Source organism: Meles meles, chromosome 10, assembly GCF_922984935.1.
Source record: "Meles meles chromosome 10, mMelMel3.1 paternal haplotype, whole genome shotgun sequence".
NCBI classification, from domain to species: Eukaryota; Metazoa; Chordata; class Mammalia; order Carnivora; family Mustelidae; genus Meles; species Meles meles.
The window spans coordinates 104,165,086-104,190,242 of NC_060075.1; the positions used below are offsets into that span (position 1 = coordinate 104,165,086).

At 38.4% G+C, this 25,157-nt stretch overlaps 1 protein-coding gene across 1 annotated transcript in view; it reads left to right on the forward strand.

Moving 5' to 3' along the window:
- Positions 1-9,318: 9,318 nt before the first annotated feature.
- The window catches only part of LOC123951570, a 97,447-nt gene continuing 81,608 nt past the window's right edge, over positions 9,319-25,157 (forward strand). The window contains exons 1-3 of the mRNA XM_046020273.1: positions 9,319-9,360; positions 9,450-9,520; positions 9,681-9,791. Of these exons, the coding sequence (XP_045876229.1) occupies positions 9,319-9,360; positions 9,450-9,520; positions 9,681-9,791 (224 nt within the window). The remainder of the gene's footprint in view (positions 9,361-9,449; positions 9,521-9,680; positions 9,792-25,157) is intronic.

A 25,157-nucleotide genomic window follows, 5' to 3' on the forward strand; every position in this document is an offset into this window, starting at 1 on the left:
AGATCAATGGAACAGAATAGAGAAGCTGGGAATGAACCCTCGATTCTATGGTCAACTAATCTTCATCAAAGTGGGAAAAAATATCTGGTGGAGGGGTGCATGTGTGGCTCAGGCAGTTAAGCCTCCAACTCTTAGTTTTAGCTCATGTCACAATCTCAGGGTCGTGAGATTGAGCCCTATGTTGGGCTCTGTGCTCAGTGTGGACTCTGCTTCAGATTTTCTCTTTCTCTGAAATAAATAATAAAATCTTTTGGAAAAGAAAATCCAGTGGAAAAAAGACAGCCTCTTCAACAAATGGCGTTGGGACTATTGGACAGCCACTTGCAGAAAAATGAACCACTTTCCTACACCACACAAAAAATAAATTCAAAATGATTGAAAGACATAAATGTGTGACAGGAAACCATCAAAATCTGAGAGGAGAACGTAGTCAGCAATGTCTTTAACCTCAGTAGTAGCAATTTCTTACTAGACACATCTCCAAAGGCAAGGGAAAGAAAAGAAAAAAATGAACTATTGGGACTTCATCAAGATAAAATCTTCTGCACAGCGGAGGAAACAATCAACAAAACTAAAAGTTGACTATAAAGAACTTATCAAACTCAATATTAAAAAATTAAATAAATAATCCAGTTACAAAGAGACATACAAATGGCTAAGAGACAAATGAAAAAATGCTCGCCATCACTCCACATCAGGAAAATACAAATCTAAAGCACAGTGAGGTACCACCTCACATCAGTCAGAACGGCTGTATTTAACAACTGAGGAAATGAGAGATGTTGGTGTGGATGCAGAGAAAGGGGAACTGTCTTATGCTGTTGGTAGAAATGCAAACTAGTGCAGCCACTCTGGAAAACAGTATGGAGTTTCCTCAAAAAGTTAAAAATAGAGCTCCCTTATGACCCAGCAAATGTGCTACTAGGTATTTATCCAAAGGACACAAAAATACTAATTCAAAGGGGCATATACACCCCCAATGTTTATAGCAGCACTATCCACATTAGCCAAATTATGGAAAGAGCCCTAATATCCATCGATTGATGAATGGATAAAGAAGATGTGGTATGAATATGTGTGTATGTGTGTGTGTGTGATGAAATATTACTGAGCCATCAAAAAGAATGAAATCTTGCCATTTGCAATGATGCTGTTGGGATTAGACTGTATTAGGCTAAGTGAAATAAATCTGAGAAAGATAAATATCATATGATTTCACTCTTCTGCACAATTTAAGAAACAAAACAGATGGGGGCACCTGGATGGCTCAGTTGGTTAAGGATCTGACTCATGATTTCAGCTCAGGTCATGATCTTGATCGTGAGATCAAGCCTGTCATTAGTCTCCGTCCTGAGCATGGAACCTGCTTAATATTCTCTCTCTCCTCACATACTGCATCACAAATCAGGTCTCAACCAATACCAAAAGACAGATTATTCCCTACGTATTTTCAAACCATGATACTTTGAAACTGGAACTCAATCACAAGAGGAAATTTGGAAGGAACTCAAACACTTGGAGGTTAAAGAGCATCTTACTAATGAACAAATGGGTCAACTAGGAAACTAAAGAAGAATTGAAATAATTCATTGAAACTAATGAGAATGAAAACAAATCAGTTCAAACCTCTGGGATACAGCAAAGATGGTCCTAAGAGGGAAGGACATAGCAATCCAAGCCTCCCTCAAAAAATTAGAAAAATCCCAATTACACAAGCTAAACATACATATAAAGAACCTGGAGAAAGAACTGCAAATAAAACTTAAACCCAGCAAAGAAGAGAAATAATAAAGATTAGAGCAGAAATCAGTGAAATGGAAACTGGAACAGCTGAACAGATCAACAAACCTAGAAGCCGGTTCTTTGAAAGAACTAATAAGATCAATAAACCTCTGGCCAGACTTATTCAAAAGAAAAGGGAAAGGACCCAAATTAAATAAAATCGTGAATGGAAGGGGAGAGATCACAACTAACACCAAAGAAATACAGACAATTTTAAGAACATATGAGCAACTGTATGCCAACAAATTAGGCAATCTGGAAGAAATGGGTGCATTCATGGAAATTTATAAACTTATAAAAGTTATAAACCAAGACTGAAACAGGAAGAGGTAGAACATCTGAATAGACCCATAACCTGCAAGGAAATTCAAGCAGTAATCAAAAACCCCCCAAAAAACAAGAGTCCAGGGCCACATGGCTTCCCAGGGGGAATTCTACCTAACATTAAAGAAGAAATAACACCTATTCTGCTGAAGCTGTTTCAAAAAATAGAAATTGAAGGAAAACTTTCAACCTCGTCCTATGAGGTCAGCATTACCTTGATCCCAAAACCAAAGAGCCCATCAAAAAATTACAGACCTATATCCCTTATGAACATGGGTGCCAAAATACTCACCAAGATAGTAGCCAATAGGATCCAAGAATACATTAAAAAGATTATTCACCGCAACAAGGTGGAATTTATTCCTGGGATGCAAGGATGGTTCAACCTTCACAAATCAATCAACATAATAGCTAACATTAATAAAACAAAGTTAGACAACATATGATCCTCTCAATTGATGTAGAAAAAGCTTTGACAAAATACAACATTGTTCTTGATTAAAAGTTTTCAAAGCATTGGGATGGAGGGAACATACCTCAATATCATAAAAGCCATCTATGAAAAGCCAACAGTGAATATCATTCTCAATGGGGAAAACTGAGAGCTTTTCCCCTAAGGTCAGGAACATGACAGGGATGCCCACTCTCACCACTATTGTTCAAATAGTACTAGAAATCCTAGCCTCAGCAATCAGATAACAAAAATAAAAGGCATTCAAATTGGCAAAGAAGAGATCAAACTCTCCCTCTTCACAGATGGCATGATACTTTATGTGGAAAACCCAAAAATCTCCACCCCAAAATTGCTGAAACTCATACAGGAATTCGGCAATATAGCAGGATATAAAATAGATGCACAGAAATCAGTCGCCTTTCTATACAATAACAGTGTGTCTGAAGAAAGAGAAATTAAGGAATTGATCCCATTTACAATTGCACCAAAACCCATAAGACACCTTGGAATAAGCCCAACCCAAAGAGGTAAAGGATCTGTATTCTAGAAATTAAAGAATACATATGTAAGAAATTGAGGAAGACAAAAAGAGATGGAAAAACATTCCATGCTCATGGATTGGAAGAATAAACATTGTTAAAATGTCTATGCTGCCAGAGAAATTTTTCCTTCTAAGTACCACTTGCTCTGTGTTCTACACTTTTATATGTGTTTTTATTTGTATTCAGTTTTAGATATTTATCGGCTTCATTATGATTTCTTCTTTGACCCATAGGCTATTTAAAAATATTTTGTTTAATTTCAATTTCAACACATTCAATGAAAACCTTACCAAAATACTACCAACATATTTCACAGAGCTGAAACAATCCTAAAATCCGTAGGGAGCCAGGAAAGACCCCTGAATCGCCAGGGGAATGTTGAAAAAGAAAACGAAAGCTGGGAAGATCACAATGCCTGACTTCAAGCTATATTACAATGTTGTGATCATCAAGATAGCCTGGTACTGGCACAAAAACAAACACAGAGATCAATGGAAGAGAATAGGGAGCACAGAAATGGACCCTCAACTCTATGGTCAACTAATTGTTGACAAAGCAGGAAAGAATATACAATGGAAAAAAGACAGTTTCTTCACCAAATGGTGCTGTGAAAATTGGACAGTCACATACAGTATGAAACTGGACCATTCTCTGGGAAAAGATATTTGCAAATAACATTACAGATAAAGATTTGGTATCTAAGATCTATAAAGAACTTATCAAACTCAACACCCAACAGAGAATCCAGTCAAGAAATGGGCAGAAGACATGAACAGACATTTCTCCACAGAAGACATACAAATGGCTAACAGACACATGAAAAAATGTTCAACATGACTAGCCATCGGGGAAATACAAATCAAAACCACAATGAGATACCACCTTACACCAGTTAGAATGGCCAAAATTAACAAGACAGGAAACAACAGTGTTGGTGAAGATGTGGGGAAAGGGGAACACTCTTACACTATTGGTGGGAATGCAAGCAGGTGCAGCCACTCTGGAAAACATTATGGATGTTCCTCAAGATGTTATAAACAGAGCTACCCTATGATCCAGCAATTGCACTACTGGGTATTTACCCCAACAATACAGATTTAGTGAAAAGAAGGGACACCCACACCCCAATGTTCATAGCAACGATGTCAATAATAGCCAAACTGTGGAAGGAGTCCAGATGTCCTTCAACAGATGAATGGATAAAGAAGATGTGGTTCAGGGATGCCTGGGTGGCTCAGTTTGTTAAGTAGCTGCCTTTAGCTCAGGTCTTGATCCCAGGGTCCTGCACCTGGCTCCTGGCTCAGCGAGGAGCCTGCTTCTTCCTCTGCTTGCTGCTCCCCCTGCTTGTTCTCACTTTCTCTTTCCTTGACGAATAAATGAATAAAATCTTAAAAAGAAAATATGTTTCATATCTATAATGGAATATTACTCAGCCATCAAAAGAGATGAATACCAACCATTTACATCGACATGGATGGAACTGGAGGGAATTATGCTAAGTGAAATAAGTCAATCAGAGAAAGCTATTATCACATGGTTTCACTAATATGCAGAATATAAGGAATAGCACTGAGGGTCATAGAGGAAGGGAGGGAAAACTGAATGGGAAGAAATCAGGGAGGGAGAGAAAGAATGGGCGACTCTGGACTCAAGGAAGCAAATTGTGGGTTGCAGAAGGGAGATGGGGATGGGGTGATGGGCATCAAGGAAGGCACATGATCTGATGAGCACCGTGTGTTACACACAACTAATGAATTATTAAACACTACATCAAAAACTAATGATGTCCTATATGTTGGCTAATTGAACTTAATAAAAAACAAAACAAAATAAAATAAAGGAAGAACTGGGGTTTTCCCTCAAGGAAAAAGCCATACAAATGGGAAACTCATGTGTCCCATTTCTTCCTTCCTTCCTTCCTTTTTCTTCTTCTTCTTCTTCTTCTTCTTCTTCTTCTTCTTCTTCTTCTTCTTCTTCTTCTTCTTCTTTTAAAAGCATTAACTCTTCTGCAATATATACTTTCTTGTGCTGTTCTCCCATTATCTTCAAGTAGTTATTTTTTCTACTTGGCCCAGAGTTTGCAGTTTTTACCTGTAGGAGGGTTGCTCCAAGGAAGTATTCAGCTATTACTAGCAGCAGAATTCCTTCTTTTTTACTAATATCTACAGGATCTGCACTGATTTCTTTTCTCTCATTCCTGATATTGGTTAATTTGTGTCCCCACTTCTTTTTTTGATTGATCAGATCTTTAGCTAAATGTTAACTAATTTATCTCTTAAAAGAAGCACGTTTTCTATTCAATTAATTTCCAGAAGTATCTTTATTTCATTTGTTACTACTCTTTTCCCTTAATTTCTTAAAGTAGAAGCTTAAATAATTTAGATTTCCCTTTTTCCTAATATAAACATACAAAGCAATAATTTTCCCTTCTAATACTACTTGCTCTGTGTTCTACACTTTCATATCTATTTTTTATTTGTATTCAGTTTTAGATATTTATCAGCTTCATTATGATTTCTTCTTTGACCCATAGGCTATTTAAAAATATTTTGTTTAATTTCAAAATATTTGGAGTTTTCCCTGATACATTTCTGTTAGTAATTTCTAATTCAATTATGTTATATATATTATAAATGTAACTTGTTATTCTAATTTGTTATATAATTGTACAATAGCCACATAACATATTGCATGATTTTAATCTATTTAAATTTATTGGGATTTGCTTTATGAACCAGCATGAAAGTGAATATTCTATGCATTTAAAGATACATTTTGGGGGCACCTGGGTGGCTCAGTGGGTTAAACCTCTGCCTTCGGCTCAGGTCATGATCTCAGGGTCCTGGGATCGAGCCCTGCATCGGGTTCTCTGCTCACCAGGGAGCCTGCTTCCCCCTCTCTCTCTCTGCCTGCCTCTCTGCCTACTTGTGATATCTCTCTCTGTCAAATAAATAAATAAAATCTTTAAAAAAAAGATACATTTTGCTTTTCACAAAGTGTTCTATAAATATCAATAGGTCACGTTGGTTGATAATGTTCTCCAGTCTTCTATACACTTACTGTTTTATTTGCCTAGTTGTTCTATTCATTCCTGAAAGATGAAGGTTAAATTAACCCACTATAATTGTTGATTTTTCTAATTCACTGTTTACTTTTTGTTTCACAGGTATCAAACCTCTTGCCTTAAGTGCATGCAAATTTAGGATTGTTATATCTCTTGATGACTTAATCTCTTTATCATTGTAAAAATGGTCCTATTTTCTACAACCAGCATATTTGAACAGACACAACTTTTATAACCAGACTATAGTAGATCCATGCAATTTCCTGTAACAAAAGTGTAGAGCTAGCATAGACTTTGGAGTAAAGATGACACTCTGTAAAAGATAACAAAGAACTTTTCCAGGGTTAAAGATCAGAATGTCACAGGGGAATTACTTATAAATAACCTAGTCAGGATTCAATTTCATGATGGTATTATGTAAGATTAGGTAAGAAAGTACATTGATTCCAACTTAGCCAATGTTAATTTTATTAGTGTCTTTGAGAAAAATATTGTCTAGTTTACACACTTTTATGAAAAGATGTAGTGGGATGCTCAATGCTTTGTGTCAAAATTTTGCCTATTCTCTTAATAGCTAGATACTTCCTTAACATGATAAAGATTTACCCCAGTGTCCCAAAACAGCAGCACACATTTTTAAAATTTTATTTTATATTTTAAAGATTTTATTTATTTGACAGAGAGACAGAGACGGAACACGAGCAGGGAGCCTGACTCAGGGCTTGATCCTAGGACTCTGGGATCATGACCTGAGCCAAAGGCAGACACTCAACCAACTAAGCCACCCAGGTGCCCTCCAGCAGCATACTTAATGGGAACATTCTGGAGAAAGCCCATTAAAAGTAAAATAAGACAAAGAAGCCTACTGTCTTCACTATTATTAAATATTTTTATTGGAAATAACTAGTCAATACAATTAGATATGAGAAATTAGAGATATAAAATTTGGAAAGGATTAAGGTAAAACTTTATTTCAATGACATGATTGTTATCATAAAAATCTAAAAGAATCAACTCCAAACAATAAAACAATTTAGTAAGGTAGTAGAATATTAATATGCATAAAATGATTCTTCCATGTATATGAACAATTACCATATGTAGTAACTCTATTGTGATTTGGCAGTTCTAGGCAGGTGCTGAGATAGACTAGATATGCTGGATTTTCTTTTTAAGATTTTATTTATTTATTTGACAGAGAGAGAGAGAGATCACAAGTAGGCAAAGAGGCAGGCAGAGAGAGGTGGGTAAGCAGACTCCCCGCTGAGCAGAAAGCCCAATGCAGGATCCCAGGACCCTGAGACCATGACCTGAGCTGAAGGCAGAGGCTTAGCCTACTGAGCCACCCAGGCACCCCTAGATTTGGTGGATTTGACCCTATTGCTGTTGAGTGCACTTCTCAAAGTAGTCATTTCCCCACTTACTATTTCCCCTCATTGACAGGACTATAGTCAACCCCTCCTCATCTCTCTACCTCCTACCCCTGCCCTGGCTCCTTGGAAGTTAAGAGGCAGCAAAACAGATCCTGTCCTTAAATATATAGGGAAAAGAGAAAGTATCAGATAGGATACTTGTGGCGGTGAGTAGAATCCCTGTCTCAAGCGGACTTAAAAGTAATAACCAATATTTTTGAGCACTTACAATATCACCAGTGCTATCTAATCTCATTTAATCTTCATATCATCTCTATCAGAAAATAAGGAAACTTATTAGGCATCCCCACAAGACCTTCAGGAACCCAGGGAACTCCAGGTTTGAAATAACATTAAACTTGACTAGTCGGGTTATGGAACATATCAAATTTAGATTACCCACCAATACTGAGACTCTACTTTTTGGAGGAAAGGTACTTGGACTTCAAATTTGACATTAAAAAAGTAAATGATGGGGCGCCTGGGTGGCTCAGTGGGTTAAGCCGCTGCCTTCGGCTCAGGTCATGATCTCAGGGTCCTGGGATTGAGTCCCGCATCGGGTTCTCTGCTCAGCGGAGAGCCTTGCTTCCCTTCCTCTCTCTCTGCCTGCCTCTCTTGTGATTTCTCTCTGTCAAATAAATAAATAAAATAAAAAAAAATAAAAAAGTAAATGATGATAGTAATAGTGGTGATGATGATGTGGGAAATAAAGGCAGAAGAAAAATTTCCTTACTGCTTGCTGCCCATTGACAAATCCTTCAAAACAGGCAGAGTGACATTCCTCTAGGGACTCAACTGCTTCCATGTTGACACTTTGCTAAGGGCAAAATGCAATCTTAGCCTAATCCCCAGGACCCCATAGGTCTTCTATAACATATAGAAATTCCTTTGGAAACTTCCTTTATCTTTACTCCCCAAGATACATGTTAGCAATCATCCCCCAAGCATATGACCCACGGATATACATCTGGAGGGTCTCATGACTAAGGTTTTATAAGACCTTTCAAATGACCTTTTCCCAACAATAAGTAATCCTCTCAAGCTTCTGGAAACCTTGTTTCCAAAATTCCTTAGAGACTTATGCTAACCCTAACCCCTTCCCAACTTGAAGGTATATATAATCACCACCCCTTAACAACCCCATTGCAGCTTTCTGGGCACAGGTTCTCTCCCTGAACTTTAATAAAACCAGCTTTTTGCACTAAAGACCGCTCAAGAATTCTTTCTTGGCCATTGACTTCGAACTCTAACATCTTTCCTAAATCAATGACTGCAGGGTTATGATAAAAATGAAAATAAGGATAGCTAACGTTTATTGATGACTTACAAGGTGCCAGACCCAACCTAAGTGCTTTACATCCTTATAACAAATGTACCAGATAAATTCTGTTGTTATTCATTTTATTACTTTTTTAAAAAACTTTTTGAAATTGTATTCGTTTGACAGAGAGAGAGAGATCACAAGGAGGCAGAGCGGCAGGCAGAGAGAGAGGGGGAAGCCGGCTCCCCACTGAGCAGAGAGCCTGATGTGGGGCTCCATCCCAGGATCCTGGGATCATGACCTGAGCCAAAAGCAGAGGCTTAACCCACTGAGCCACCCAGGCGCCCCTCATTTTATTACTTAACTTAGATAGGTTACATTGTTTTTTCTTACACCCTTGCATTCCCTGGAGCACAGCAGGCATTGAATAAATATTTGGTGAATAAACGGAATTTAATGTTGCCAAATTTCTCAGCCGAATGGGGCAAGATGGACTTCAGAGCCACTGCGAGACTCCGATGGTCGGTGGTTTCACGTCCTTGGAGGTCAGCCAAAGCGCCAGACCCCTGCAGCGGCCACATACACCGGTGGTTTAAATTTCCTCCATTAGCGCAGCGGGACTGAACGTATGCTGGGGGCTAACGAGACGCTGAAAGCGGAATGTGGTGCTCTGAGGAGCGGGTGCGAGTCCGAACTTCTGGGAAGCTGAAGCCACACCCCCTTCCCCCCACCTCCACCCGGGAATCCCGGCCTGGGGGTCTGGTTCGGCCGACCAGGGTCCGGAGTCCGCTCGGCCGGCGCGACCTGACGCTCTACACCTCCGAGGATGACGCACCGGAAGTCTCGACTGCTCTTTGCCGGCGTGCCGGCGGGCTGGCTTTTCCCACTCACTCTACCGCCTCCGGAGGGAGGGCGTTTGCGTTCAGCTGCGTGCTGCTCAGAAACCTGACAGGTTAGATTCCGCGTCGCTCCAAGCGTCCCGGTCTCTTTTACTTTTGGAAATGTTTGTTCCCGCAGCGTGGGGGGCTGCGGCCCGGGGAATGCCCTCAGGGGTCACCTCCTGGCGGCTCGCGCCTTCCCTCGGTCGCGACCTTCCCGCTCTATGCTTGGTGTCCGGGGACCCTTGGTGGGCTCCGCGCCTTGGGTTGCTGCGAGGTGCTTCCTCCCTCCCTCCCGGGTTGTGGGCCGGGGTAGCAGCTAGCCGTGACCTTGCCCTTGCCGTCGGCCTTGAGAGTTCGTAAGAGCGCGTTTGTGAGGAGCTGGGGGTCCCCTCTGAGAGGTGGAACTGGGCGCCTTGCGGGCGGTGCGGAGTTACCACAGTGGGAGGGAGACCCTGCCGGGGTGACTGCGGAAGAGTTTCCTGAGAGCGGTCGTCCTGATTTTTGGCCCCGTCGCCCTTGCACTCCCTGCAGGGTTCTGGCAATAGAAATCATTTTTAGTGTCAGACACAGGACATCTGTGCATGTGTGAGTGTCAGTCGGTGGGTTGTGTATATTAAAAATCCACAAAGATTCTTACATTTTTAGTACTTGCTTCTTCTTGAATCTCATTCTTACCTGTGGGGTATTGCTGTACGTTTAAGGCATTTTATTGCTGTTTTATTGCTCTGTTTAAGCAGTAACGACTCTGCTTAAATTTTGCACGTACAAAACACAGATCTGATTCTGTTATTCCCATGCTCAGAATCTTCCTGACCTTCCCGTTCATGCAGGATAATACAGATTCTTTAGCCTGGCTTCCAGACCTTTCAGGGTCTTGCTAATGCTGAGTTTTTCAGTCAGCTCTCCTTGGGTAAATACCTAAGATTAGAATTGCTGGGTCATAGGGTAATTCTATGTTTCCCATTTTGAGTAACTGCCAGATTGTTTTCCAAAGCAGCTGTACCATGCTATAGTCCCATCAGCAGTATATGAAGGCTCTGATTTCTTCATATCATTGCCAATACTTTTCATTGCCTGTTTTTGTTTTTGTCTTTTTTAAGATTTTATTTGACAGAGATCACAAGCAGGCAGAGAGAGAGGAGGAAGGAGGCTCCCTGCCGAGCAGAGAGCCGGATGCTGGGCTCCATTTCAGGACCCTGAGATCATGACCTGAGCCGAAAGCAGAGGCTTAGCCCACTGAGTCACCTAGGCGCCCCTCATGGCCTGTTTTTTTTGTTGTTGTTGTTGTTTGTTTTTAATTCTAGCCATCCTATGTGACGTGACCCTGGGTGTTGTACACAACTGATAAATTACTGAATGCTACATCTGAAACCCAAGGATGTACTATATGTTGGCTAATTCAGTTTAAATTAAAAAAAAAATTCCAGTGGTTAAAAAAAAAAATTCTAGCCATCCTAGTGGGTGTGAACTGTGTCTCGTTTTGATCTGCATTTCCTTAATGGGTAATGATGCTGAGCAAGGTCTTATGTGCTATCAACTATTTGTATATATTTGGAGAAATGTCTATTCATATCCCTTGCCCATTTTTAAAATTAGATTATTTGTCTTTTCATCATGGAATTGTTAGAGGTTTTTTTTTCCTTAAGATTTTTATTTATTTATTTATTTTTATTTTTTATTATTTTTTATTTTCTTAAGATTTAAAAAAATTTTCTTAGAGAAGATTTTTTTTTTAAGGATTTATTTATTTATTTATTTGAGTGGGAGAGTACAAGCAGAAGGGACAGAGGGAGAGGAGAGAAAATTTTTTTTTTTTTAAAGCCATTTTATTTATTTATTTGAGAGAGAGCCAGTGAGAGAGCATGAGAGGGAAGGTCAGAGAGAGAAGCAGACTCCCCGGGAGCTGGGAGCCCAATGTGGGGCTCAATCCTGGGACTCCGGGATCATGACCTGAGCGGAAGGCAGTGGCTTAACCAACGGAGCCACCCAGGCGCCCTAAGATTTTATTTTTAAGTAATCTCTACAACTAATGTTGAGACTGGAACTCATAACCCTAAGATGAAGAGTTGCATGCTTCAACGACTGAGCCAGCCAGGTACTCCTGTAAGAGTTCTTTATATATTCCAGGTACAAGTCATATAACAGCCTTGTAGGTCATGATGTGATTCTTTTTTTTTTTTTTTAAGATTTTATTTATTTATTTGACAGAGATCACAAGTAGGCAGAGAGGTGGGCAGAGAGGAAGGAAAGCAGGCTCCCTGCTGAGCAGAGAGCCTGATGCGGGGAGCCCGATGGGTGGGGGGTGTTTGATCCCAGGACCCTGAGATCATGACCTGAGCCAAAGGCAGAGGCTTTAACCCACTGAGCCACCAGGTGCCCCAATATAATTCCTTTAAATGAAAAGTTCATAAAGTTAATTTTCACTCTTCCTGAAGACCAGGTTACAGGTCTGTGGGGGGTAATTCAGAGAGTCATTTGAACAACAGCTTTAATGTATAGAACACCAGACCCAGGAAAACATGATGTGAAGAACCTGTGAGCAGCATCTTATGAGTTGAAAACTGAAGCAGGGGGAAACGGTTTACATAATTTGCCCATTCCTTACTGAGTTTTGTCTTTTCCTTATTGAATGATAGGAATTCTTTGTGTAGAGAATTGACTGTTCTTACTGTTAGATATGTGGCAGGTATTTTTGGTCTGTTTGCCTGTTAACTCTGTTTTGTACTCTCTTATTATTCTTAGTGATTTTTTAAAAAATTTTATTTGACAGATCACAATACTAATACTAACAAATACTGTACTAATGTTTTGCATTTTTGTGTTGTCAGGACTGTCAGTCTTTTCCTATAAAAGGCCTCTAGGTGGCAGTTTGGCATACTATTCTTAAATTATGGGGATTTTATAAACTGATACTGGTTAATTTGATGTCTGAGCCCTGGTACTGTATTTAATGTTATAACTTTCATTTTTTTTGGACACTGGTGCCTCCCTATCTCTCTGCCTTGAAAAATACGCTATAATCTGCTTTAGTTTTATTTGTTCATTTAATTTTGTATTTCAAACATACTCCTAGAAGCTATTCCCATATTCTCTTATTCATGTTAAAATACTGCATTAGATGTGTGAGAGCCATATTGGACAGTTGGTCATCAAATAGTAGGAACTTACCTCATACTAGCAGAAAATATATTTAAAGATTTTATGTATGCAGAGCTTGAATGTAACTATGCTGGTTCTATATTGATTGGGGCATGCTGGTGATAGTAGTTTTATAAAATCCTATTACATTGTTTTCATATTTTTCTCATTTCATTGGATTAAAGGTAGTGGTAAAAAAGTATTTTTAGGATCTCTGAACATTTTGAGAAACTGAGTAAAGCTATATAACAAAGCTCCCTGGAAAAAGTTGTATCTCAATTTTACATACAGTGTCCAAGGCTTAATTATTAATCTTTGGCCTGATTTGTTAGGAGGACTCTTATTTTTTGACTCAGTGTTTGCCTCAGGTTTTTTTTTTAATTTATTTTTTATTTTTTAATTAACATAATGTATTATTAGCCCCAGGGGTACAGGTCTATGAATCGCCAGGTTTACACACTTCACAGCACTCACCATAGCATATACCCTCCCCAATGTCCATAACCCTACCGTCCTCTTCCTATCCCTCTCCCCCTGGCAACCCTCAGTTTGTTTTGTGAGATTAAGGGTCTCTTATGGTTTGTCTCCCTCCCGATCCCATCTTGTTTCATTTATTCTTTTCCTACCCCCCAATCCCCCCATGTTGCATCTCCACTTCCTCATATCAGAGAGATCATATGATAGTTGTCTTTCTCCAATTGACTTATTTCACTAAGCATGATACCCTCTAGTTCCATCCACGTCATCGCACATGGCAAGATTTCATTTCTTTTGATGGCTGCATAGTATTCCATTGTGTATATATACCACATCTTTATCCATTCATCTGTTGATGGACATCTAGGTTCTTTCCATAGTTTGGCTATTGTGGACATTCGTGCTATAAACATTCAGAGGCACGTGCCTCTTCGGATCACTACGTTTGTATCTTTAGGGTAAATAGCCAGTAGTGCAATTGCTGGGTCATAGAGTAGTTCTATTTTGAACTTTTTTTTTTTTTTTTAAAGATTTTATTTATTTACTTGACAGAGAGAGAGATCACAAGTAGGCAGAGAGGCAGGCAGAGAGAGAGGAGGAAGCAGGCTCCCTGCAGAGCAGAGAGCCCGACGTGGGGCTCAATCCCAGGATCCCGAGACCACGACCCGAGCTGAGGGACCTCCATGCTGTTTTCCAGAGTGGCTGCACCAGCTTGCATTCCCACCAACTGTGTAGGAGGGTTCCCCTTTCTCCACATCCTCACCAGCATCTGTCATTTCCTGACTTGTTAATTTTAGCCATTCTGACTGGTGTGAGGTGGTATCTCATTGTGGTTTTGATTTGTATTTCCCTGCCTCAGGTTTTTTAAAAAAATGGTGGTAAAATATACATATCATGAAATCTAACATTCTAAACATTTTTACATGTAAAATTCGATGACCTTAGGTACATTTGTTATTGTGCGACCATCGCCACCATCCTCTCCAGAACTTTCATCTTCCAAACTGAAATCCTGTTCTCATTAAATAATAACTCTATATTGCCCCCTCTCTAGTTGTTGACAACCACTTTTTTGTCTCTGAGTTTGACTATTCCAAGTACTTCATATAAATGGAATCATAGAGTATTTGTCCTTTTATATCTGTTTTATTTCATGTAGCATAATGTCTTTAAGGTTCATCCATGTTGTCGTATTTTGCAGAATTTCCTTCCTTTTAAAGGCTGAATAATATTCCACTGTATGTGTATATCACATTTTATCTACCTATTAGTTGATAGACATTTGGGTTGTTTCTGTCTTTTGCCTTTTGTGAATAGTGGTGTTATGAGTGCTGGTACACAGATATCTGTGTGTGTTCTTTTGGGTGTGTACCCAGAAGTGGAATTACTGGATCATAGAATGATTCTCTGTTTAATTTTTTTGAGCAACTGCACATACATTTCAGTGGTTTTTGTCATTCACAGAAAATATGAAATTTAAAATAATGGCATAACTTAGGCATATATGATCATGTTTACTTTTCTATAAATATAAATTCAAAGAGCCATCTCCTAATCGAAGGGATATAGAAGTTTTTATCTTATGACATGGGACTCTTTGAGCTTATTAAAATTATGAATTCAGACTAAATGAAAGGTTTACCTCAATTTCTCAAATTCAAAACTTCTTTATAGTTCATGCTCTTGTTTTTTTTCTTGATATTTTTAATGTTTGGGAGCATAATGTTATCCATCATGTCAGACTCTAAAATGGAGGTGATTTTGTGTACTTGTATAGTTCCAAAGATCTGGATTACTCTGTTATTACTCTGTTGTTCTAGGTGCATACTTCAGTAATTACTCTGGTATGCTGTGAATACTGCTGCTTTTGATATGTCCAGGAGTTGTGATATTTATTAGCGAAGAATGGGAAGTTGCTGTTTACTGTGGGGTATGGGCTGTAACAATGATGAGAGAATATTAAGGAGTTTGTGAAAGACATTGCAATTGAGGAGGCATTAGGGAGGGTCTAGCAAGCAGCAGGTAATTTCAGTTCTCTCCGGTTTGGTTGAATTATACTGTTGTCTTTTTTTCTACATTTCCCCATTGGTCCCAGGGAGGCCACAGTTCTTCAGAGGGATCTCAATACCCACAAAATGTACAGTTTTCAACATTTCAACAGTTTCAACATTATTGAAAAAATAATGGTACAGTGATACGTATAATTTATTTCATTCTTTTCCATGTGACTGTCCAATTTTCCCAGCACCAGTTTCCTCTGTTGAAGAGACTTTTTTCCCCACTGTGTTCTTGCCTCCTCTGTCATACACTAATTTACCATGTAAGTATGACTTTATTTCTGCGCTCATTTCTGTTCCAGTGACCTGTGTCTCTGTTTTTGTGTAAGTACCGTACTGTTTTGATTACTGTAGCCGTGCACGTACTGCATGGAGCACTGGGTGTGATGCCAAAACAATAAACACTGTTATGCTGTAAATAAACAAATAAAAAAAATAAAATTAAAAAAAATCTCAAAAAAATGATTTTTAAAAAGATTTTATTTATTTATTTGATAGAGATCACAAATAGGCAGAGAGGCAGGCAGGGGGTGGGGGGAGCAGACCACCCACTGAGCAGAGAGCCTAATGTGGGGCTCAATCCCAGGACCCTGAGACCTTGACCTGAGCCAATGGCAGAGGGTTAACTATTGGAGCCACCCAGGCGCTGCTCCAGCTTTATTCTTTATCTAGATTCCTGTGGATATTCAGGGTCTTTTGTGGTTCCATACAACTTTTGGGATTATTTGTTCTGGTTCTTTGAAAAATATGATCGGTATTTTGATGACATTGCATTGAATCTGTAGGTTGCTTTAGGTAGTATGGACATTTTAACAATATTAATTTTTCCAGTCCATGAGCATGGAATATCATTTATTTGTGTCGTATTCAATTTCACTCACCTGTTTCTTTTTTTTTTTAAGATTTTATTTATTTATTTGACAGAGATCAGAAATAGGCAGAGAGGCAGGCAGAGAGAGAGGAAGAGAAGCAGACTCCTTGCTGAGCAGAGAGCCCGATGTGGGGCTCGATCCCAGGACCCTGGGATCATGACCTGAGCTGAAGGCAGAGGCTTTAACCCACTGAGCCACCCAGGCGACCCATCACCTGTTTCTTACAGTTTTCAGAATACGGGTCTTACACTCCTTTGGATAAATTTATTTCTTGACCTTGGTATTTTATCTTTATGATGAATTGTAAATGGGATTTTTTTTCCTTAATTTCTCTTTGTGCTAGTTTATTATTAGTGCACAGAAATGCAACAGATTTTTGTATATTAGTTTTGTGTTCTGAAATTTTACTGAATTACTTTATTCTAATAATTTTTTTTTTTGGTGTAGTCGTTAGGGTTTTCTATATGTAATATGTCAGTTGCAAATAGTGACAGTTTTACTTCTTCTTTACCAATTTGGATACCTTTTATGGATTTTTCTTGTCTAATTGCTGTGGCTAGGACTTCTAATACTATGTTATATAAAAATGGCATCCATTGGAGTAGGCATCCATGGAGTAGGTATCCCTGTCTTGCTCTCAATCTTAGAGAAAGAACTTTCAGCTTTCACCATGGAGTATGGTGTTAGCGGTGTGTGTTTTGCAGAAATGGACTTTATTATGTTGAGGCATGTTCCCTTTATACCCACTTTGTTAGGTTTTTATCATGAATGGATGTTGAATTTTGTCACATGCTTTTTCTTTTTTCTTTTTTTTTGCTTCTATTGAGGTGACTATGATTTTTGCCTTTTCTTTTCTTTTTTTTTTTTTTTAAAGATTTATTTATTGGACAGATAGAGATTACAAGTAGGCAGAGAGGCAGGCAGAGAGAGAGAAGGAAGCAGGCTCCCAGCTAAGCAGAGAGACCGATGTGGGGCTCGATCCCAGGACCCTGGGATCATGACCCGAGCTGAAGGCAGAGGCTTTAACCCACTGAGCCACCCAGGCGCCCCTGCCTTTTATTTTCTTAATATGATTTATCATTGTTGATTTATTTGTGGATATTGGACCATCCTTATATCCCCGGCATAAATCCCATTTGATCATGGTGAATAATCCTTTTAAAGTGTTGTTGAATTCAGTTTACTAATATTTTATTGAGGATATTTTTGTCATGTTCATCAAGGATATTATTTGTGATTTCTTTCTATTTTTCTTTTTGTGCTGCCTTTGGTTTTGGTATAAGGGTAATGCTGGCCTTAAAAAATGAATTTGGAACCATTTCTTCTTGGAATTTTTGGAATAATTTGATCTTTAAATGTTTAGTGGAATTCACAGGGAAGCCATCTGGTCCAGGACTTACTTGTTGGGAGTTTTTGAGTCCTGATTCAATTTCATTACTAATAATCAGTCTGTTTAGATGTTCTGTTTCTTCCTGATTCCATTTTGGAAAAACGCATGTTTTTCTAGGTTGTCCAGTTTTTTGGCACATAATTATTTATAGTAATCTCATAATCCTTTGTGTTTCTGTGGTGTGGGTTATAACTTCTGTTTCATTTCTGATTTTATTTTAGTTCTCTTTTTTTCTTGATAAGTCTGGCTAAAGGTTTATCAATTTGTCTTTTCAAAGAACCAACTTTTGGTTTCATTGTTAATGTTTTTTAAACTCTTTACTTCATTTATTTTTAGCCTGATCTCAATTATTTCCTTTCTTTTATTAACTTTGGGCTTGTGTGTGTGTGTGTGTGTGTTCTTTATGTGTACAGTTAGATTGTTTATTTGAAATTTTTCTTGTTTCTTGAGATGGACCAGGCCTATGTTGCTATAAACTTCTCTCTTGGTACTGCTTTTGCTGGATTCCTAAGATTTTGAACCATTGTTTCCATTTTCATTTGCCTCAGGACCTATTGGTTGTTTTGTACCATGTTTAGCCTTCATATGTTTGTGTTTTCTCCAGTTTTCTTATAATTGGTTCTATTTTCCTACTGTTGTGGTCAAAAAAGATACTTGAATTATCTCAGCCTTCTTAAATATTGAGGTTTGTTTTGTGGGATAACATGTGATCTATCCTGGAAAATGTTCCGTGCGCATTTTCAAATAATGTTGGGTCTGTTTTTTGTTTTTTCAGAGAGAGTGAGAGAGAGAATGAGAGGAGAGAAGGTCAGAGGGAGAAGCAGACTCCCCATGGAGCTGGGAGCCCGATGTGGGACTCGATCCTGGGACTCCGGGATCATGACCTGAGCCGAAGGCAGTTATTTAACCAACTGAGCCACCCAGGCAGCCCTGGGTCTTGTTTTTTATCCATTCAGTCACCCTTTGTGTTTTAAGGAAAATTTAGACCATTTACACTTTTTTTTAAAAGATTTTATTTATTTGACAGACAGATCAGAAGTAGGCAGAGAGGCAGGCAGAGAGAGAGGGGGAAGCAGGCTCCCCAGTGAGCAGAGAGCCCAATTCGGGGCTGGATCCCAGGACCCTGAGATCATGACCGGAGCTGAAGGCAGAGGCTTAACCCACTGAGCCACCCAGGTTCCCTGACCATTTACATTTAAAGTGATGATTGATAGGTATGTACTTCTGCTATTTTAATTGTTTTCTGTCTATTTTGTAGTGTTTCTGTTTCTTTCTTCTCTTGCTCTCTTTTGTGACTTGTTAAGTTTCTTTAGTGGTATGCTTTGATTCTTTTCTCATCTTCTGTGTGTCTACTATTTTTGCTTCGTGGTTACCATGAAGCTTACATGTAAAAATTTATATTTATGACAGTCTATTTAAGTTGATTAACAAGTTTGAATGCATTCTAAAGCTCCATATTTTTACTCTTTCTGTCATGATTTATGTTTTTGATTATACATTTTACATCTGTTAATCTTGTGTACTCCTTAAATACTTAATTATGGTTATTTTTACTATTTTTGTCTTTTAACTTTCGCGGTAGCTTTATAAATAATCTTCTACCTTTACTACATATTTACTTTTCTCAGTGAGATTAATCCTTTCATGTGTCTTCTTTTTAAATTAATGCCCTTCGTTTTTAGCTTAAAGAAATCTTTTTAATTTTTGTTGTAAAGCCAGCTTTACAACAGCTTAGTGGCATTGGATTTTAGCTTTTGCTTGTCTGGGAGACTTTTTATCATCCCTTCAATTCTAAATGATGACTTTGTTGGGTAGAATATTCTTGATTGGAAATGTTTTTCTTTTAGCACTTTGAACATATTGTGACACTTTTTGCTGGCCTACAAAGTTCCCGCTGCAAAATCTGCTGATACCCTTGGGGGGGGGGGGTCCCTTGTTGTATAATGAATTATTTTTCTTTTGCTCCTTTTAGATTCTCTTCTTGTTATTAACTTTTGACATTTAATCATATTCTGATGTGGATCTCTTTGGGTTATTTTATTTGAAACTCTATGCTTCATGGATCTGGATGTTTCTTTTTTCAGTTCACATGAGTTTTCCCTTATTTCTTCAAGTAAATTTTCTGCCCCTTTCACTTTTTTTTCTTTCTGGGACTCTTACAATGCAAACTAGTCTACCTGATGTCCGAGAAACCCTTAATCCCCTTTTTTCATTTATTTTTTTCTTTCTGTTGCTCTTAGTGGGTGAGTTTCTCTACCCTGTGTGCAAGTTGACTGGTCCTTTCTCCTGCTTCATTTAGTTTGCTGTTAAACTCCTGTAGTATATGTTTCAGTTTAATTATTGTATTTTTTAATTCTTTGATTTCTTTTTGGAATTCTCCTATATTGTCTACCTCTGTTGAAATTCTCACTGTGTTTGTCCATTCTTCTGAGTTTGTTTAGCATCTTTATGGCATTTATGAGCCTCACTTTGAACCCTTTATCAGGTGAATTACTTATCTCTGTTTTATTAAGTTTTGTTTTCTGCAGTGTTATTCTTTCATTTGGAGCATATTCCTGTTTCTTCCTTCTGTTTGCTTAACTTTCTGGTTAGTTTTTATACATTAGGTGAAACACCTACTTTTCTCAGTTTTGAAGTGTCAGCCTTGTGTATGAGATGAACCTTGTTGTTCAGTCTTTACCCTAGGTCATAGCTGTCTCTCAAATCTTTGTGATTGCCCAAGTAGCCCATTTTATTCTTAGTAGCTCCCGTAGTTGAGAGTGTCTAAGACCAGTGTGCCAAAGGGGAGGACCTCAGTTAGCCACTAGATTCAGGTGATTATTTTGAAGCCAGACTCTCAGGAAACAGCTTTTAAAGTATGCGGAGGGGCGCCTGGGTGGCTCAGTGGGTTAAGTCGCTGCCTTTGGCCCAGGTCATGGTCTCAGGGTCTTGGGATCAAGTCCCACATTGGGCTCTCTGCTCAGCAGGGAGCCTGCTCCTCCCCCACCCCCCCCCACCTGCCTCTCTGCCTACTTGTGATCTCTCTCTGTCAAAAAAAAAAAAAAAAAAAAAAAATTTAAAGTATGCAGATATATGTCATAAAGAGAGTCTTGTGGGACCACTAAGCTAAGCCCTGCTGGCTACCAGAGCCAGCCAGTCTGGAGGTGTCCCCTTGCCAAGAGTCACAAAAAGCAGGACTCAGATGAATGTAAACTTTCTGGGAAATATTAGTGAGCTGTAGCAGGGCATAGGGAGAGTGTAAAAATGGTGTTTCTTAAGAGTACTTGTGTTGCCCTCAGATGTGTGCCAAATCTGAAGCTCCAGGACTACCTAGTAGGCCTTTTGTGAAAAGGCAAGGGACATGTTTCAGTTTGCTCTGTAGGTAGTGTCCTGGGGGTGGTGGCCTGCCAAGATATGTTTCCAATTATTATGGTCCTATGGAACCCAGGAAATGCAAGCTCCCATTGCCACTGGACCAGGCAATCAACAGGTATCTCCTGAGAGTCAGATACAAAATCAGGGACCACACTCTTTAGTAATAGTTTTTATCAAGTGTGGTGGGCAAGAAAGTGTAAAATCAACATGGTTACTTTTCATGTTCCTTCAGAAATTCACAAATTTCCTCACAAACTTTATTAGGAATAAAAAAATTTACTTGGTGATATTTTCCAACAGGTGGCAGTGTGGTACTATAGTAGGGCATAATAATAAAGGTTGTGATGCCTTTTTTTTTTTTTAAGGTTTTATTTATTTGAGAGACATACAGTGAGAGAGAGCGAGCATGAGTGGTGAGTAGAGGGAGAAGCAGACCCTCTGCTGAGTTTATTTTTACTTTTGTTTCCCTTGCCTCAGGAGACATACCTGAAAGAAATTGCTACAGCCCATGCAAAGAATTTACTACCTGTGTTCTCTTATAGGATTTTTTATGGTTTCAGCTCTCACATTTAGGTCGTTATTTTGAATTTACACATTTTGAATTTACTTTTGTGTAGGTTTTAAAAAAGTGGTCCAGTTTCATTCTTTTGCATGTTGCTGTCCAGTTCTCACAACAAGAGACTCTTTCCCACCGGACGTTCTTTTCTGCATTGTTGAAGATTAATTGACCATATACTTGTGGGTTATTTCTGGATTTTCTATTCTGTTCTGTTGATCTCTGCATATTTTTTTTGTGCCAGGACCATACTGTTTTGATTGCTTACAGCTTTGAAGTATATCTTGAAGTCCAGAATTGTAATGCTTCCAGTTTTTCTTTTCTTAAGATTGCTTTGCTTGGCTGTTTGAGGTCTTTTGTGGTTCCATACAAATTTTAGGATTGTTTGTTCTAATTCTGTGAAAAATGCTTTTGGTATTTTGATAGGGATTACATCTACATATGTAAATTGCTTTGGGTAGTATAGACATTTTAACAATATTTGTTCTTTCAATCCATGACCATAGAATGTCTTTCCATTTTTTTTTTTTTAATGTCTTCAAATTTTTTCATCAGTGTTTTATAGTTTTCAGACTTCAGATCTCTTTGGCTAGGTTTATTCCTAGGTTATCTTATTATTTTAGTGCAGTTGTAAATGAGATTGTTTTCTTAGTTTTTCTCCTGCTGTTTCATTATTGGTGTATAGTAATGCAATAGGTTTCTGTGCATTGATTTTGTATCCTCCAGCTTTACTGAATTCGTTTATCAGTTCTCGCACTTTTTTGGTAGAGTCTTTAGAGTTTTCTCTATATAGTATCATGTCATCTGCAAAGATTGGAAATTTGATTTCTTCCTTAATGATTTGAATTCTTTTTACTTATTTATTGATTTGTGTTCTGATTGCTGTGGCAAGGACTTCCACTACTATGTTGAATAAAAGTGGTGAGAATGGACATCCTCGTCTTCTTCCTAATCTTAGAGGAAAACCTCTTAGTTACTCCCCATTAAGGATGGTGTTTGCTGTAGGTTTTTCATATGTGGACTTTATTATGTTGAGGTATGTTCCCTCTAAACCTGCTTTGTTGAAAGTTTTTGTCATGAATGGATGTTGTTTTTTATCAAAATTTTTTTTCTGCGTCTCTTGAAATGATCATATTGTTCTTATGCTTTGTCTTATTGATGTGATGTGTCACATTTATTGATTTGTGTATATTGAATCATTCTTGTAGGGCAAGAATAAATCCCACTTGATCGTGGTGCATAATGGTATCTTTATTTTTCCTTTATTTATTTGAGAGAGAGAGTGTGTGAGGGAGAGGGAGCCCAGGTTGGGGGAGGAGAGAGGGAGAGGGAGAAGCAGACTCCCTGCTGAGCAAGGAACCCAATGAGGGGCTTGATCCCAGGACTCTGGGATCATGTCCTGAGCCCAAGGCAGACACTTAACCGACTGAACCTCCCAGGTGCCCCCATAATGACATCTTTTAATGTATTTTTGAATTCAGTTTGCTAGTATTTTGAGATTTGCATCTGTGGGATATTGGCTTGTAGTTTTCCTTTTTAGTGGATTCTTTGTCTGGCTTTGGTATCAGGGTAATGCTGGCTTTATAGAATGAATTTGGAAGTAGGAAAACAAGAACATTTAACTCTAAATTTTTTTTTGATCTGTTTCAGAACTTATCTTACTCTTAAAATATCCCTAGAAAAACATTCTGAATAAAAGTATTTCTCTATACTTTTATATTTATTTCTAAATGTTTAAAATGTTTGCAGAGTTGTGAGTTAACTTAAAAAAATATTTAAGCTTTTATTCAGTTCTACAGATTTAAAAGGCATTAAATTAAACATTTCTAGAAGTTACTAAAAATTTCTTGATTATGTCTTCACTTAAAACTGAGTCAGTGTTTAAATTATGGTCACTTTTTATGTTCACAATTTTTTCTTCAAAAGTAGAATAAATTTTAATTTAAAAATATAGTCATTTCAGTGAGCAAAGCTCTGTCACAGTTTATGAGATTTATACTTATTTATCAAGTTAATATATAGTAAACAAATTCATTTGTATCAAACACAAACCAAAAAGCCCCATATAATATCATCAGATAGTTTCAATATTCATGGTGAGTGTAGGACTTGAGACAGTCTTCCTTCCAAACATCAGTGCATCTGGAATGTTTAACCTACAATTATCATCCTTGATTATCAAAAACCAAAACAAAAAATGGCATTTTTAAAAGGTGAATGAGTTTCAAAGTCAAAGTGATTCTTCACCTTCCTTCAAAAAAACCCAGAATTTTTCCAAAATGCCAAGTAGAAAGATACGTACGTAGAAAAAACATGCACACCTTAATGAAACAAACTTGAAAAAAAACCTTTATCTACAGACGTAAAAATTACAACTGTTCTACCTCCTTGCCTTTTTCATTATTATATATAGTTCCTAATGTATATTTAACAAGTTATAATGCTTTTAAGATCCAGAACATATAAAGCAAGATCATTTTTTTTTTAAAGATTTTATTTATTTATTTGACAGAGAGAGAGATCACAAGTAGGCAGAGAGGTAGGCAGAGAGGCAGGCAGAGAGAGAGGAGGAAGCAGGCTCCCTGCGGAGCAGAGAGCCCGATGCGGGGCTCGATCCCAGGACCCTGAGATCATGACCTGAGCCGAAGCCAGCGGCTTAATCCACTGAGCCACCCAGGCGCCCCAAGCAAGTTCATTTTTATCAGTAACTTAAAGGAGGTGGAAAAAACCCAAAGGTATAACCTAAAGAGAGGCAAAGCAAACCGTAAATTGAAGAGTGATCATGATGTTCTCAAAGTAGAAATGTGACTTAGAAAAAAAAAAAAAAAAGGTGTTATTTATTTATTTGACAGAGAGAGATCACAAATAGGCAGAGAGAGAGGGGAAGCAGTCTCCCTGCCGAGCAGAGAGCCTGATGTGGGACTCAGTCCCAGGACCCTGATATCGTGACCTGAACCGAAGGCAGAGCTTAACCCACTGAGCTACTCAGGTGCCCCGAATTGTGTGACTTTCATTTAAACTTTAAAATAGCAGGCTGCCAGGGTGCCAGCTAGCTCAGTCAGAAGAGCATACAACTTTTAATCTTGGTGTCATGAGTTGGAGACCCATGAGTTACCTTTTTTTTTTTTTAAACATTAGCCTTTTGTTGCAGGAATAACTCCAGTGTTACGAGTGAATCTGTGTCATAGATTCTTTTTTTTTTTTTTCTTTTTTTTTTTTTTTAAAGATTTATTTATTTGACAGAGAGAGAGAGATCCTAAGTAGGCAGAGAGGCAGGCAGAGAGAGAGGAGGAAGCAGGCTCCCTGCGGAGCAGAGGGCCCGATGCGGGGCTCGATCCCAGGACCCTGAGATCATGACCTGAGCCGAAGGCAGCGGCTTAATCCACTGAGCCACCCAGGCACCCCTGTGTCATAGATTCTTATCCATGGAATTTCAAATGTTTTATATTCTAGCCTTCTCTATCACATGTAGGAACCCTATTCATAACATCCCTCACAATTGGTGGTGGTAATTAATCAACAAATGGAGCATATTCAGAAGAAAGTTAGAGATTTTGATTGCCAGCATCCTAAGTTTGAAGCTTAAATGGAGA